The sequence below is a fragment of the Mus musculus genome, chromosome 3 (assembly GCF_000001635.26).
Source record: "Mus musculus strain C57BL/6J chromosome 3, GRCm38.p6 C57BL/6J".
In the NCBI taxonomy this organism is placed as follows: domain Eukaryota; kingdom Metazoa; phylum Chordata; class Mammalia; order Rodentia; family Muridae; genus Mus; species Mus musculus.
In genome coordinates, this window is record NC_000069.6 from 90,308,216 (window position 1) to 90,324,970 (window position 16,755).

At 39.8% G+C, this 16,755-nt stretch overlaps 1 protein-coding gene across 6 annotated transcripts in view; it reads left to right on the forward strand.

Moving 5' to 3' along the window:
• Gatad2b (GATA zinc finger domain containing 2B) overlaps window positions 1–16,755 on the forward strand; it is a 70,225-nt gene that overhangs the window by 15,035 nt on the left and 38,435 nt on the right. The window contains exon 2 of one of the 6 annotated variants that reach the window (NM_001379655.1): window positions 15,827–15,879. The exons of 3 other annotated variants lie outside the window; for them this stretch is intronic. Coding sequence is in view for 2 of the 3 variants with exons in the window: in XM_006501360.4 (XP_006501423.3) it covers window positions 15,650–15,879 (230 nt within the window). In the remaining variant the exon portion in view is untranslated. Of the gene's footprint in view, window positions 1–11,338; window positions 15,880–16,755 lie in introns of those variants that run through there. 2 more of the 6 variants (XM_006501360.4, XM_006501359.4) reach the window with 2 other exon arrangements.

Here is a 16,755-nt window from a genome sequence, read left to right on the forward strand (position 1 = left end):
TTTGTATAATGTATTAATATTGAACTGAAAGCTTTTCAAGGAATATGGGCAAGTGGAAAATGACCTTTTATAGCAGTGTTTTGTAGTTGGCAGGAATATAGCAGTTGCATCTTGAAGAACCTTGAGGGTTCTAAGGAGGATAAAATAGTGGTGATTTATTTGAGATCTAGGTCTAATGAAGTATTTTACATATATACCAAATATATAATAAAACTTTATGAAAAAAATGAGAGGCTAAAGAGATAGCTCAGTGGTTAAGAGGGTTTGCTGTAGAAGGCTCAGTGTTTTGCCAACTACCTTGGTAGTTCACAATTGCCTTTAATTTCAATTTTAGGACTCAGTTTCCTCTACTGGCCTCCAAAGCACCTTCATATGGATATGTGAGCACATAGACACACAAATAAATAAAAAGGATAAATCTTTTTTCTTTTTGGTTGTTTTTGTTTTTTGTTTTTTTTTTTTTTTTGGAGACAGGGTTTCTCTGTATAGCCCTGGCTGTCCTGGAACTCACTCTGTAGACCAGGCTGGCCTCGAACTCAGAAATCTGCCTGCCTCTGCCTCCCGAGTTGCTGGGATTAAAGGTGTGCTCCACCATGCCCGGCTTCTTTTTGGTTATTTGAGACAGGGTTTCTCTGTGTATCCCTGGCTCTTCTGGGTCTTAATTTGTAGGCCTGGCTGGTCTTGAACTCATATCTACCTGCCTTTGCCAGTCAAGTGCTGGCACTAAAGGTACACATTACTACCACCTGGCAAAATCTTAAACAACAGCATTCAGGCATGGTGGCACACACTTGTGTTCTCAGTCTTCAGGAGCCAGAGTCAAAAAGATAGATATAAGTTTGAGGTTAGCCTGGTCAACAAGATGAGTCGAGGCCTTTTCTCAGAAAAAAATAGAGCAAACAACCACCAAACCCAAATGTATGTAATTGGTTTTTTTGTTGTTTTTTTTGTTTTTTGTTTTGTTTTTAGTATATATTTGAGTTATGGAGAGTAGTGAGCCAACAACACAGTTCTGAGAATTAAACTCAGGTTTCTGCAAGTGCTGTTTATGAGTATGTGCTCTCTTAATTGCTGAACTATGTCTCTAGCCCTGATTTTTTAGTTGTTTTGGGGTTTGGTTTTATTTATTTTTATTTTTGAGTTTTCTTTGAGACAGGTTCTTAATGTAGCCCAGGCTGACCTCAAACCCAATGTGTAGGTGAGGCTTCCCTTGAGGCCTCCACTTCTCACAGGCAGGAGTTGTAGGCTTGTGTCACCATATCTGCTTTTGCATTGTGCTCTAGATTTTATTGAGGACATGAAAAAGTGGAGAAAAGGAAACTAAGATTTCAGGGTTTCTCTCTCTCTCTCTCTCTCTCTCTCTCTCTCTCTCTGTGTGTGTGTGTGTGTGTGTGTGTGTGTGTGTGTGTGTGTGTGTTCATACACACATATGAGTATAGCTGTATGAGTGCCATGACCTTTGTTGGGGCTTTTAAGTACCTCTCTTATGGGTTCTAGAAAGCAAACTCCAGCTTGTATGGAAATAGTATGACTTTTGCCCAGTGTTTATAACTATCTAATGTGAAACCTTTGGAAAGTGGCACTTAACTCTGGTTTCCTGTCTCACTATGCAGTGCTGGCTGCTGTTGAATTCAGTATGGGGAGACAGGATGGCTTCTAGCTGAGATCTAGCTGCCTCTACTGGGGTTAAAGGTATAGGCCACCATGCCTGAAGGAGTTTTGCTTTTTTTAAAAAGTTAATAGCAAACTTGGCATGCATGTTTCTGGATATGTGGGAAAATGTGTAAAATATAGTAGCTATCATTTTAACCCTTTAAAATGCACAGCTTAGCAGAGGTTGATGTCTGGCATCTTCCTCTCTTCCTTTATCTCTCTCCACTTTATTTTTGAGACAGTTTTTCCTCTCTATACTTAGAGCTCATTGATTGTCCAGACTAGGCCAGAGAGCTCTAGAAAAAACCATGTTATCCCAGACCCCACAGTGCCGGAATTATAGACATATGCCACCCATGCTGGGGATATGAAATTGAACTATCTCATCTCCGCATCCCTGATTCTTCCATGATTTTAGAACTTTTTAGTAGGTATCAGTTTGGCCTCCACCTATACACTGTGGCATGTACTCCACCATACAATTTGAGAAATAAAAGGTAAATCCTGTGCTTGCTGAGGATAGCCTGGAACTTCTGATCATCTTGCTACTATACTTACAGAGCCCTGAAATTTACCACTATACCTGGCTTATGCTGAGCTGGGGATGAAATCTAACCTTGATAGGCAAGCTTTCTACCATCAGAGCTACATCTCTACCCCTGGCTATGCCATAATTTTATCTGGTTTTCCAGACCTATTGTTTGGAATAATATGAAATAAACAGTTTTCATAGAAGGTTTACATATGACTTGTTAATACACAAATTAATGTCATTATCATTAGTAACAAAGTAAATGCAAATCAAAGTTAAATACAGAAAAAGAAAATGAGATAGCAGAAAAGAATCTTAGCAAAGTTACTTGGGATATAAAAGGCAATGAACAAGGCTGGAGATAGCTCAGTAGTTGTATAGGCAAGTCCTGGGTTCTAGTCCCAGTATTAAAAAAACAAAGCAGTTTATGTCAAAACCAGTGTTTTTATGTTTTGTGTAAGAAATTATGGATGTTTTAGGATTTTTTTTGTTTTGAGACAGGGTCTTACTATGTATTCTTTGGCTGGTTTAGAACTCCCAGAGAGTCCATTTGTCTCTGCCTCCTCAGTGCTGGGATTAAAGGCATGTGTGTTACTATGCTAAGCATGAAATTTATGAATGTATGTATACATGGAATTACATGACTTTTCTGAACTCAAGTTAGTATTTGATTGCTCTTGGGAGTTCCTTGTCTATGAAAATACTTACCTCTTAAGGTTTTCAAGTTAATGTTTTGTTGTTCTTTCTACTTTCTATTTTGCTTTAAATCAAACCTCTAGATGTCATATATCAGATATCATGCCTATCAGATATTTATATGATGATTTCTAACAGCAAAATTAGAGTTATGAAGTAACCACTAAATAATTTTATGGTTTTGGGTCACCACAACATGAGAAACTGTATTAAAGGGTTGCAGCATTAGGAAGGGGAGAATCGCTGCTTTATTTTACTTCTCTGTTGGAATGTAGAATTTACTTCTTGTTTTGAGAGATGCTTTTTAAATTTTTTGTTTTTTTTTTTCTGAGACAGGGTTTTTCTGTGTAGCCCTGGCTGTCCTGGAACTCACTCTGTAGACCAGGGTGGCCTTGAACTCAGAAATCTGCCTGCCTCTGCCTCCCAAGTGCTGGGATTAAAGGTGTGTGCCACCACTGCCCAGTGCTTTTTTAAAATTTTCCTCCCAAATTCTCTCATTGGGTTAGTATTTCTCCCCTCCTCCTTCCTTCCTTTTTAAAGATGAGTGGGATACTTGATACTGACTGATAAAAACCTTTAAAATTTTTCTGTATAAAAAGGAGTGAGAAACTAGAACTGTATGGATGAAGAAAGGGAGGGCCAGAATACTTGCCACTCTTTTGAATTTCAGGGTAAACATTAAGAAATGTTTTGTGGCATATAACCCCTGCTTCTTAGATTCCTCTGCTATACCTCATTTCAATCAGTCTCTTGCTTATCAAAAAAAATTTTTTTTTGAGACAGGGTCTCTTAATAAGTTTTTTTGTTGTTGTTGTTATAATTTTTTTTTAAAGATTTATTTATTGATTATGTAAGTACACTGTAGCTGTCTTCAGACACTCCAGAAGAGGGCATCAGATCTCGTTACGGATGGTTGTGAGCCACCATGTGGTTGCTGGGACTTGAACTCAGGACCTTCGGAAGAGCAGTCAGTGCTCTTAACCGATGAGCCATCTCACCAGCCCCCATTTTTTTTTTTATTTACTATTATATTTTTACTTATTCACTTTACATTCCACTCACTACCACACTTCCGGTCTCCCCCTCACACAGACCTTTCCCCCACCTCTCCTCCCCTTCTCCCTTGAGTAGGTGGGAGCTTCCCTGTGTATCATATGCCTCCCCCCACTTGCTGGAATGCCTAGGTCTAGCCCGTGTATGCTCTTTGGTTGGTGGTTCAGTCTCTGAGAGCCCCAAAGGTCTAGGTTAGTTAACTCTGTTGGTCTTCCTGTGGAGTTCCTATCCCTTTAGAGGCTGGCTCATAATAGTTTTGTTTGTTTGTTTGTGATCTATTTATTTTATGTATTCGAGTACACTGGCGCTCTCTTCAGACACACCAGAAGAGGGCATCAGATCCCATTAACAGATGGTTGTGAGCCACCATGTGGTTGCTGGGAATTGAACTCAGGACCTCTGGAAGAACAGCTAGTCCTCTTAACCACTGAGCCATCTTTCCAGCCCCTCATGATAGTTTTGACTGTCATGGAATTCACTATGTAGACCAGGCAAGCTTTTTACTCACAGAGATCCTCTTAAGTGCTGTGATTAAAGGTATGCACCACAAATCTTGTTAAAACACTCTCTGAGGTACAATGTATATATGGAAAAAAAGTTATCTGCATAGAGATTCAGAATATTACCTCTTCCTAGAAATCTGTTTCTTGAAAAAAATTTACATTTATTCATTCATGTGTTAGGCATGCATATGGCTTGTTATGCTTGTGGAGGTTAGAGGACAACTCACAGGAATGGATTTTCTCCTTCTGGGATTGAATTTGGATCATTAGGCTTGGCAGCAAGTGCCCTTTTCTGTTTAGCTGTCTCACTGACCTCTGAAATCTTTTTATGTTTCCTCTATTGTCATTCTATCTCCAGAAGAGAACACCCCCACCCCTATCCCCACCCCAGACAGGGTTTCTCTGTGTAGCTCTGGCTGTTCTGAAACTCACTCTGTAGACCAGGTTGGCCTCGAACTCAGAAATCCTCCTGCCTCTGCCTCCCAAGTGCTAGGATTAAAGGTGTGTGCCACCACTGCCTGGTGGGAACCACTTTTTGCTATGGTGTGTAAATACTCTGTGCTAACTATTTATACGTGTGGAGTGCTTCCTCTGGGTAGTATTCATGTTCATTTGCAAGGTTGAGACTGTTGTACAAAATATCCACAGATTTCTTTAGAGCAGAATAATGTCTGTTTAATAGAATGATTCTCATCTGGGAACAGTTTACCCTCCAGTGGATATTTGGTATTGTATGGGGAAAGGGACCTTTTTTTTTCTTGCAGATAGAATTGGTGTTGCTATTATTCATATTTTGTTTCTAGAGGCCAGAGGTACTGCTAAACAATCAACAGTACCTAGGACAGCTTTCTTCTTCTTCTAATTTTTTTTTAAAGATTATTTATACAGTGTTGTGCCTGCATATACACCTTCAGGTCAGAAGAGGGCACCAGATCTCACTATAAATGGTTATGATCCACCCACCATACTGGGAACTGAACTCAGTACCTCATGAAGAGCAGCTGCTGCACTTAACCTTTGAGCCATGTCTCCAGCCCCTTAGGGCAGCTTTCTACAACAAAGATCTCTTCTCAGCCTCCCAAAGTTAGTAGGGCTGAGGTTAGGAAACAGTTCTAATTGGCTAGAATATATTGTAGCATTATAGTAATAAGCTATATGTTAAATTATTGAAAACCCAGTCTGCTTTTGAAATTTTTGTGGGAATTCTTCGTCAAAAATCTCTATTGTATGATCCTAGCCATTAGGAGGCTGAGACAGAATGATTGATAATTCCAGGTTAATCTGCCTTACAAAGTGAAAGGCTGCTGGGCAAAACAAAGCAACCCTTCCCAAAGAAACAAAATCTGTTTTTGAATAGCTCTTATCAGTACACTCTTTGTTTTGAGACAAAATTTCACTCTGTAGTCCAGGCTGGTCTGGAACTCACTCTAGTCCAGGATGGCCTTGAATTTATAGCAAGCTCCCTGCTTCAGTCTCTAGTGCTGGAATTATGTGTTTTGAGTCACCATGCCATGCCTAGCTTTGAATATGTTTTTCCTTCTTTCAATAAAGACTGAGACAGACACAGATACTTGTACCTAACCATTGGACTGAAGTTGGGGACTCCTATGGTTGAATTAGGGGAAGGATTTAAAAATCTGAAGGGGAAGGTGACCCCAGAGGAAGACCAGCAGACTCAACAAACCCAGACCCCTGGGAGCTCCCAGAGACTGAGCCACCAACCAGGCAGCATACATGGGCTGATCTGAGGCCCCTGGCACATATATACCACACTGCCTGGTTTGGCCTCAGTGTGAGAAGATGGACCTAATCCTCAAGAGACTTGAGGCCCCAGGGAAGGGGGATGCCTGTTGGGTGGGGATCATCCTCTAGGAGGTAAAGGGGAGGAGAAATGGGATGAGGAACTGTGGGAGGAGGAACCAGGAGAGGGAGTCAACAGCTGGAATGTAAAGAAATAAAATAAAATAATATATCTAGTCTTTTTTGCAATATTCTTGGATAGGAGCAATGAATTTTTTAAAAGGATTTATTTTTATGTGTGTCAGGAGCTGCATGTATTTATGTACATGTACCACTTCTATGACTGGTACCCTGAGAGCCAGAGGAGTATGTATAATCCCTTGGAACTGGAGTTTCAGATAGTTGTGAACTATCATGGGGGTACTGAGAACTGAATTCAGGTTCTCTGCAGGAGAAACAAGCAGTCTCAACTGCTGATTCTATCTGTCCAGCGCTGGACAGGAGTGATAAATGACCAATATTCTACATTCAGAAATAGATCATTTAAAACTTTTTCTTAAAATTAATTTTGTGAGCCAGGCGGTGGTGGCGCACGCCTTTAATCCCAGCACTCGGGAGGCAGAGGCAGTCGGATTTCTGAGTCGGAGGCCAGCCTGGTCTACAAAGTGAGTTCTAGGACAGCCAGGGCTATACAGAGAAACCCTGTCTCGAAAAACAAAAACAAAACAACAACAAAAAAGCAAAACCACAAAAAAAATTATTTTGTGTATGTTTTATTGTGTGTGTGTGTGTGTGTGTGTGTGTATGTGTCTATGTAACTGCATGTCAGCCATAGCATGCTTTTGGAGGGAGGCCAGAGAACAGTCTTCAAGAGTCTGTTCTCTCCTTCTAACATGTGGGTTCCAGAGATCAAAGTCTGGTCATTAGAACTGGTGGCAAGTGCCTTTTTCCTACTTAATCACTGCCAGCCATCTTTCTGCTCCTACTCTATCATTTCTGATTTAAAATTTTTTGATCGCCTACAGCTTAGTTGATATATGTGGAAATGTATTAATATAGTTTGTCCACAGTCATCTTTTTTTTTTTTAAGATTTATTTATTATATGTAAGTACACTGTAGCTATGTTCAAATACCCCATAAGAGGGCATCCAATCTCATTATGGATGGGCTGTTAACCATCATGTGGTTGCTGGGATTTGAACTCAGGACCTTCTGAAGAGTAGTCAGCACTCTTAACCACTGAGCCATCTCTCTAGCCCTCTGTCCATAATCTTCTAATTATAGGTGAATGATGCTGCTTTGATCCAAAAGACTCTTTAATACTACATTTAACTTTTGAAATTATATCATGTGTCTTTTTTTTTTGTTGTTGTTTTGTTTTTTGCCTGCAAGTATGTACATCACATGTGTGCCTGAGGTTAGAAGAAGGCATTGATCCCTTGGAAATAGAGTTATGGGTGTTTGTGAGCCATCATGTGGATTGTAGGAATCAAACCCAAGTCTGCTGCAAGAACAGTTATTTTTGTTTTGTTTTGTTTTGTTTTGTTTTGTTTTTTGGCTCTTCAAGAACAGGGCTTCTCTGTAACCCTGGCCGTCCTGGAACCTGCTTTGTAGACCAGGCTTACTTTGAACTCAGAATTCTGCCTGCTTCTGCCTCCCAGGTGCTGGGATTAAAGGCATACACCACTACCTGGCAGCAGTTTTGTTTTGTTTTTACTAATTACTCAGCTATCTCTCTAGACTCTGTATTTAAATTATTTTTTAAATTATTAGTTTTGTGTGTTTTGTTTTTTGAGATAGGGTTTTCTCTGTGTAACAGTCTTGGCTGTCCTGGAAGTCACTTTGTAGACCAGGCTGGTCTTGAACTTAGAGATTCATTTGCCTCTGCCTCCTGAGTGCTGGAATTAAAGGCACTGACCACCACACCTGGTTAGTTATTACTATTTTTGAAGACAGGGCCTCAATATGAGGCCCAAGCTAACCTGGAATTTTCTGTGTTATTCAGGCTGGCCTTGGATTCACAAGGATCTCCCTTTGCCTTATGAGTGGTGAGGTTAAAAGTATATACCGGGCTGGAGATATAGCTCAGCATTTTAGGGCACTCTTCCAGAAGTTCTGAGTTCAATTCCCAGCAACCACATGGTGGCTCACAACCACCTGTAGTGGGATCTGATGTCCTCTTCTGGTGTGTCTGAAGAGAGCTACTCATATACATAAAATTAATAAGTCTTGGGAAAAAAAGCATGTCTTTGGACACCTGTGAGCACTGTCTGCTTTTCCAGAAAACCCTGGTTTAATTTCCAGTACTCACATGACAGCTAACAGCCATTTTTAGCTCTAGTTAACAGTGATCAGACCACCTCTTCTGGTTTCTATGGGCACTGCATGCAAGTGGCACACAGATAATGCAGACAAGACACTTATTTACATAAAATAAAATAATAATTATTGTTACTATTACTTTGGTGTTTTGAGACAGGGTCTTACTATTTAGCTATGGCTGTTCTGGAACTCAACTATATAGACCAGACTGGCATCAAATTGGCATCAAATTCATAAGAGGTTCATCTGCTGCCTCCTCCCAAGTGCTGGGATTAAAAGATGTGCACTATCACACTAGCCAAAAACAAATTTCAAATAAATTAAATTTTTTAATTTAAATATCTCCTTTCAGCAGCTAGAGAGATGGCTCAGTGCTTAAGAGCATTTGTTGCTCTTAAAGAGGACCCAGATTTGGTTCCCAGCACCCAGATAATGGTTTACTGCCATCTCTAACTTTAGTTCCACAGGGTTTACAATGAAAAAAGGGCACTGCTTTGAAGACAGATTATCCCTGTGTTCTGGAATCTTTATATAGATAGTTTGATTTATTCCCCCCTTCCCTTAAAACTTCATGCACTAAAGAATTTTCAATTATACATCTAAATCTAAAATAATATAATTTCCACCAAGTTTGAAAAATCATGTTTCAAAATTATCATTCTTTATAGTGAATTTTAGTGTTGAAAATATTTTTAAAAAGCATATTTTAAAAGGTACATATAGGGCTGGTGAGATGGCTCAGTGGGTAAGAGCACCCGACTGCTCTTCCGAAGGTCCAGAGTTCAAATCCCAGCAACCACATGGTGGCTCACAACCATCCTTAACGAGATCTGACTCCCTCTTCTGGAGTGTCTGAAGACAGCTACAATGTACTTACATATAATAAATAAATAAATCTTTAAAAAAAAAAAGGTACATATATTTAGCAGCATGAGTTTTAATTTATTTTCTCTGTTACTGTATATATACCAATGCCTCCCTCCTTACTAGGCAGATGGTCTGTCGCTGACCTTTGCCCTTGGCCCTTTTTATGTTTCTTTTTTTTTTTAATTTTATTTTATGTATATGAGTATACTGTAGCAATTTTTAGGACCTGCTCCCTCCAGTCGGCCCTGCTAGCTCAGTTTGCCTGCCCAAAGATGTAAATAGGTAACTACATTGTAGCTGTCTTCAGACACTACAGAAGAGGGTATCAGATCCTGTTATGGGTGGTTGTGAGCCACCATGTAGTTGCTGGGATTTGAACTCAAGATTTTTGGAAGAGCAGTCAGTGCTCTTACACGCTGAGCCATCTCACCAGCCCCCTTTTTATGTTTCTTATCTTGATGCAGGGTTTAGTAAGTTATACAAGCTGGCTTTGAATTCACTCTGAGGCCTTGGAATGCCCTTAACCTGTGGTTCTCCTGCTTTCAGTCTCTCTTGGTAGAGAATAATAGAAGAATGCCATAACAAAGTAAAATCAAGTGTTTAAAAAAGATGTGACATTATTTATTTAGTAGTCACATTATTGACTACTAAAAGTATCTTTTTACCTCCCTATGTGAGGTTGTACTTAGTTGAAGACAAACAAGCATTTTAAGATGTTTGGGTTGAGTTGTATTTTGAGGGGGGGATTGTTGTTTTTAAATTTAATTTTGTGTGTGTCTGTTGGTTGAGAATGTACACATGAGTCTGGTGTCTACAGAGGTCAGAGGTTTTGGATCCCCATAGAGCTGCTTGGGAACTAGACTTAGATTTTCTTATAAGCAGCAAGTACTCTAAACTGAGCTATCTCTTTGGTCCTGGAGAGGGAGTGTGTATACATGCACACCAGCTACACCATGCATAGAGATCTGAGGACAACTTTCAGGAGTCTGTTCTCTCCTACTGTATGGGTTTGGAGGATAAAACTCAGGTTATCAGAGGTTATCAGGTTTGGTGGCAAGAACCTTTAGTCACTGAGCCATCTTGAAGGACTTTCTCTCTCTCTTTCTCTCTCTCTCTCTCTTTCTCTCTCTCTCTTTTTTGGAGATGAGTCTTTCTGTAAAGGTCTGGTTTGTCTGGAATGTGCTTTGTGGATCAAGCTGGACTTGAACATGTGGCAATCCTTACATCTGTCAGTTTCTGGGATTATGGATATTTGTCATATCTAGCCAAGGATTGAATTCCATTGTCAGATAAATGCAGACATTTGTGATTTGCCTAAAGTAGAAAGAACTTGGTGCCTTTCATAGATAGAGGAAAGGAAATAAAGAATGAAACCAAGTCAACAGTCAAGCATTAAGAAATTAGAGCCAGGCAGTAGTGGTGCATGCCTTTAATCCCAGCACTCGGGAGGCAGAAACAGGTGGATCTCTGAAAGTTCAGGGCTAGCCTGGTCTACAGAGTGAGTTCTAAGACAGCCAGGGCTATAGAGAGAGAGAGAGACTCTGTCTCAAACTGAAAGAGAGAAATTATTTGTCTATGCTCCTGGTCACCCACAGTCAATAGTATCTGTGACTACAAGAAGAAGGCTAAGTCAGGCCTACCTTAGGCATCTTGTGGACTCTGTTAGAGAGTTGTTTTGCTTTCTGGAAAGATTAATTTTTTAAGTGTTTACATTAATGCTGTAGGTGATCATGTTTCTGTTTCCTAGGCGTAGACAGTGTAATGCCTCAGTTCCTTTGGGAAAGAAAACTCCCTCACAGAAAAGTCTGGTTTAGAAACATAAAACATAAAAGATGAAATTTACCTTGTGTAATTTCTCTATTCCTATATAGTAATCAAGTCATTGAGTGGAATATGACCAACTTTAATTTTTTAAAATTTATCTTATATATATGGGTGTTTTGCCTGCATTGTATCTGTGCACTGTTTCCATGCCTGGTAACCTACCTCAGAGACCAGAAAAAGGAATTTGATTCTCAGGAACCACAGTTATAGATGGTTGTGAACCACCATGTGGGTGCTTGGAACTGAACCTGAATTTGTTGGAAGAACAGCCAATGCTCTTAACCTCTGAGTTCTCTCTTTAGTTCTTTTGCTGCTGTTTCCAATCAGAGTTCCATGTAGCTCAGGTTGTTTCCAGGCTCACTGATACAGAAGTATGACCCCCTACTTCTAAGATGCGCTCAGTTTTACATAGTTTTACATAGTGCTAGGGATTGAACCAGAACTTCCAGTGTGCTAGGCATGTATTCTGCTAACTGATCTATATTCTCAGCTACATTTTGTCTTTCTTTTTTCTTTTTTTCTCTTTCTTTTTTTTTTTTGGACAGGGTTTCTCTGTGTAGCCCTGGCTGTCCTGGAATTCACTCTGCAGACCAGGCTGGCCTCAAACTCAGAAATCCCCCTGCCTCTGCCTCCCAAGTGCTGGGATTAAAGGCGTGCACCACCGCCCGGCACATATTAAGTCTTATTGAATGAACACATTAAGGGAACTTATTTTCAAAAAAGTGCTACTCTGTATTTAGTTTATGTTAAGTACAGAATGCTGGGGTTGAGGCCAGAGCATGTTGTAAGTGGCTCTGTCACAAAGCCATATCTTTCAGTTCTTCCCCAAATAACCTTTTTTTGTATTGGAAGTTTTGTGTGTGTGTGTGTGTGTGTGTGTGTGTGTGTGTGTGGTTTTGTTTTTGTTTTTTTAAATCCATTTGTAAGTGTTCTTTGAGACAGGGTTTCTTGTAGCCCTGGATGGCTTAGAACTTGCTATGTAGACCAGACTGGCCTTGACCCATAGAGATCTGTCTGTCTCTGCCCCCTGGAGAACTGTGATAGGGACCTATTAAATGCAGCTTGTCCTGTCTGAGAATTACAGTATGTATAGCTTTGGTATAGATGCGATTTTGTGTGTGTGTGTATTTTATTTCATTTACTTATTTATTCAGGGGCTGAAGAGATAGCTCAGTGGTTAAGAATGTTATAAAACTTTTGCAGAGGACTTTATTTGGGTGCCTAATATCTACATTGGGTGGTTCATATACTCCAGCTTCAGGGATCTGACACTCTCATATAGCTTTCTGGGTGCTGTACATGTGCACAAATCTACATACAGATACACATAATTAGTGGTGCTTGTCTTTAAATCCCAGCACTCAGGAGGCAAAGGCAGGCAGGCAGATCTCTGTGAGTCAAAAGCCAGCTTAGTCTATGTAGATTTCAAAGCTAACAATAGTGAGACCCTGTCTCCAATCAAGCTCTCTTCCTGGTTCCCTCTTTTCTACCCTCCTGACTCAAGTCTTAGGTCTTCTTACATGCTAGGTAAACAGTATCAATGAGCTATATACCAATTCCCAGTTTTCTGAAAAAATAAATTTAATGCATTGCTTTGGAAAACATCTTAAAATTGAGTATAATTTTGTTTATTCACTACTTTAGGAACTTTGCTATTGGAGAGAAATAAGGGCTTTAAGGGACATTCTCATAGGTTGTGTGACTATATTTTGATTTTTCACAGGATCAAATGAAGCAGGCACTTGAGGTGGTGTATTGGTGGTATGTATTAGTTGAAAAGTACTCACTGGGGCTGGAGAGATGACTCAGTGGTTAAGAGCTCTTACTGTTCTGCAAAGGAACCAAGTTTTGATTCCCAGCACTCACATCAGGCAGCTCACAATGGCTCCGGCTCCAGCTCCAGGGGAATTGATGTCTTCTGGGCTCTTTGGGCACATGCACACATGTAGGAAACACAAATTCATGCAAGCTCACACACATACTTATACATAAAAATAAGCTTTTTCTAAAAAGTGTTCTTGGAACTAAGGGTTCATTTAACATATATAAATAAAGCTTTGGGTACACACACAGGAAAGAAAAACAGAAGTAGGATGAAGCTATAGCTCATTGGCAGGGTACTTCTTGTCTAGTATTTATGACATGTCACATTACTAGCTCTGCTAAAAGTAAAACTCTTTAAGTGTGAGTATGCAGATGCCATTATACTACTCGGATGTAAAACTTCCTTGTGATTGTGTTAGTTCTGGCTTCAACTGTCCTAAATGTCAGTTGATAGAGCTACATCAGACCTGTAAATAGTTTCAGAGAAAAAAAAAAACCTGAAGCTGGGTGTGTTAGATGACACCTGTAATCCTAGCACTCAGGATGCTAACACTGGATTGAAGATTGTTGCCAGCTCAGACTATAGTGTGAGACTTGTCTTTTTTTTTTTTTTTTTTTTTTTTTAAGAAAAGATTTGGTCTGAATGTGGTGGCACATGGATTTAATCCAGCATTGGGAGGCAGAGGCATGTGAATCTTCTTGAATTTGAGGCTAGCCTGGTCTATATAGTGAGTTCTAGGACAGCCAGAGCTACATAGTGAACCCCATGTCTCAAACAAAGTTTGACAAATATTTCTGCTGGTTTATCAATACCTGTCCTATAGTACTTCAAGTAAGGATGAAGAAAAGTAGCTTGACTCTGACTTAAAGTCCCAGTAATCCTAGCACTCACAAAGGCTATCAGGAAGATCTTGAGTTTGAGGGTATGTAGTGTGTGTGTGTGTGTGTGTGTGTGTGTACCAAATAAGGAGGTTGATACTGTGTCTTTGTTTTATAGTATTGAGCACACTTTGTATTGGTTTTGTGTTTTTTAGAGCCTTGGAAACTAAACAGTTAAAGCATCATGATTTGAAAGGAAACTAGCTCTCATGAATGAAGGCAAATTCTGGCAGTAGGCCAGAATAGTGGGGTGGGGTGAGGGGGGGTTAGTTAGGATGGGAAAAATAACTGACTTTTGTACCACAAATGACTATTTAAAATTAAGAGATAATTTCATGTCCTGAGGTTATAAACCGGCTACAGCTGGTGTGTCGTCGTCCCCCCCCCCCCGCTAGGCATCATGGGTAAAAGTAAGCATTCCCCTATTTCTTTTGTTTAATATAACAGTAACACGTGATTGGCAGAGCAGTGTATCCACTTGGAGACCAGGTTTGTGCAGGTCTCTCATAGGGGCTGCTTTGCATGGGGCCATCTCTGAGAGCCCCTCTTACTATAGGAAAGACACAATACGAAGGAGAATGAGGGACCCCCACAAGGCTGGGGGGGAAAAGGGGGAAGAAACGAGCAGTCTAAATCAATTTCTCCTTTTCTTCCTTTTATGTCTATATATCCCTTTTTCTTTGTCTCCAAATTTCTTGGCAACTGGGGAGAGAGTGCAGAAATTATCTAAGCACCTTAACTATCTTTCTCTCCCCACCACACCTTTTTTCTTTATTTAAAAGTAGAAACTGAATTGTCTTCAGTTCTTCACAACAGTTTCCTGACTCTGGTTTCTGGTGGAATTGAAGTCATAAAACACTGTTGCTTTTTAAAATCTAATATGGAACAATTTTTTCTCATATAATATTCTTTCTTTTTTTTTTTACCCTCTTTCCCTCTGCTTCATCCATTTGCTATAATGATTTGGGCTTTTACTCCAGAATTTACGATGATGCTATAGGCAGGGTGTTGTTAAGGTTCATTTTCTCTTGAGTCCCCTCCCGCCCTTCTTCCCTCTTTCCCTTTCCTCCTCCCTCCCCCCTTCATGTTAAAAAAAAATGTCTTTTGTCTACAGCAGGATGGTTCTAGCTCCATTTTACCCTGTTACCCCTCTTCCATGTTAGCTGTAATACTGTTCTCTGTGAATGGAATGAGCCAGCTGACTGAGTGCTGGCATCATGCCAGGGGGTTGTGAGAAGAAATGAGAGTGCGCGCTCTCGTGTGTGTAAGCATATACAGAACACAAAGGGAAAAGCCTGCAGTCTAAGAAATCACAGCCACTTATATAAGGAAGTCTACGTCATCTCTGCTTGCTTGGCTGTGGGCAAGGAGAAGGGGGAAGGCTTAAATCATAAGATCTTTTTGACACACATGCACACATACACGTTTTATTTGCTTTCTTAAAATAGATACTTGCATTTCAGCAATTATGAGAGAATGAGTGCTGGTTTACAAATAGTAGTGGCCATATTCATAGGGGTAGTAGTAACTTTTAAGAAGGGTGAGGGAGTTTGTTTTGGATTTCTTTCTGCTCTCATTCAGAGGTGTTTTTACTTGGGAAGGGCATAACTAGAAGAGAAATTTGCATTAGAAGTTGAATGGATGTAATTTGTTAAGATACTTTTGGAATTGGTACTGTTTCTAATTCAGAATTCTCATAGGTTCCTGGATGGGTGCGTGAGAGCGATTGCACTTACCAAGAAGTAAAAAAGCCAGATGATAAAGCCATTAGTGTTTATAAGCTACTTTTTAAAAATTCTTTTTCTTTATTTTGTCTTGTATATAACATTGTGTTTCTGCTGTCTGCTGTGGGGTTATACACAAGAAATAACAGTGTATGGAAGGAAGGATAAATTTGAAATTGTCCTAAGCTTCAAACTCTTTGTTTCCCAGGCTGGACTTGAACTTGTACTCCTGCTTCTGTCTTCCAGGTATTGGGATTACAGGTATGGACCACTGAGAATGGTTTTTAAATCTCTGCTCTTGTCACACATTTAAATATCTATTTTGCTCTTGAGTTTTGATAAACCTTTTTTCTTTTGTTAGGAGGGTAATGTGAAGTTGTACTTTTAAGCACCTAGCCTTTTTTGTTTTTATTTAGATTTTGACACAGGACTGACTAAGCCTGTTCAATCCCGAGGCTATCCAGTTAGTTATTCTCCCACCTCAAGTTGCTAGACCTCAGTCTTCCAAGTTCCACTGCATGTGTGTGGACATGACAGAGGACAACTCACAGGATTTGGTTTTCTTCTTGGGTCCTGGAATCAAACTCAGGTCATCAGGTAGGGCAGTCAGCAAGCACCTTTATCCACTGAGCCATCTATGTAGCCCTGTAGAAAGGTTCCCTCCATCCCTCACTCTATTCTTCCCTCCCTCCCTTTTTCCCTTCTTGGTTAAGTCTTCTGGGTTTGGTATCAGGATAAGACTGGTTTTAAAGAATGAGTTTATTTGTTTTCTATTTTATGGAACAAGGTGAGAATTACTAGTGTTAACCTTTCTTTAAGTATCTGATAGATTGAATATTGAATCCATCTGGTCCTGGGGTTTATTTTGTTGGAAGTCTATTTATTTTTAATGCTTCAGTCTCATTTTGTTATACATTGGCTTAAGTTATATACCTTTGATTCAGTTTTAGAGTTCACATGTCTAGAAATATGTCTATTTCATGTAGATTTTTCTATTTTTTGCAATATAGATTTTCAAAGTACTTTTTTTTTTGAGACACCGTTTCTCTGTGTAGCCCCAGCTATCCTGGAACTCATTCTGTAAATCAGGCTGGCCTTAAATCCATCTGAGATCCTTCTGCCTGTGCCTCCTGAGTG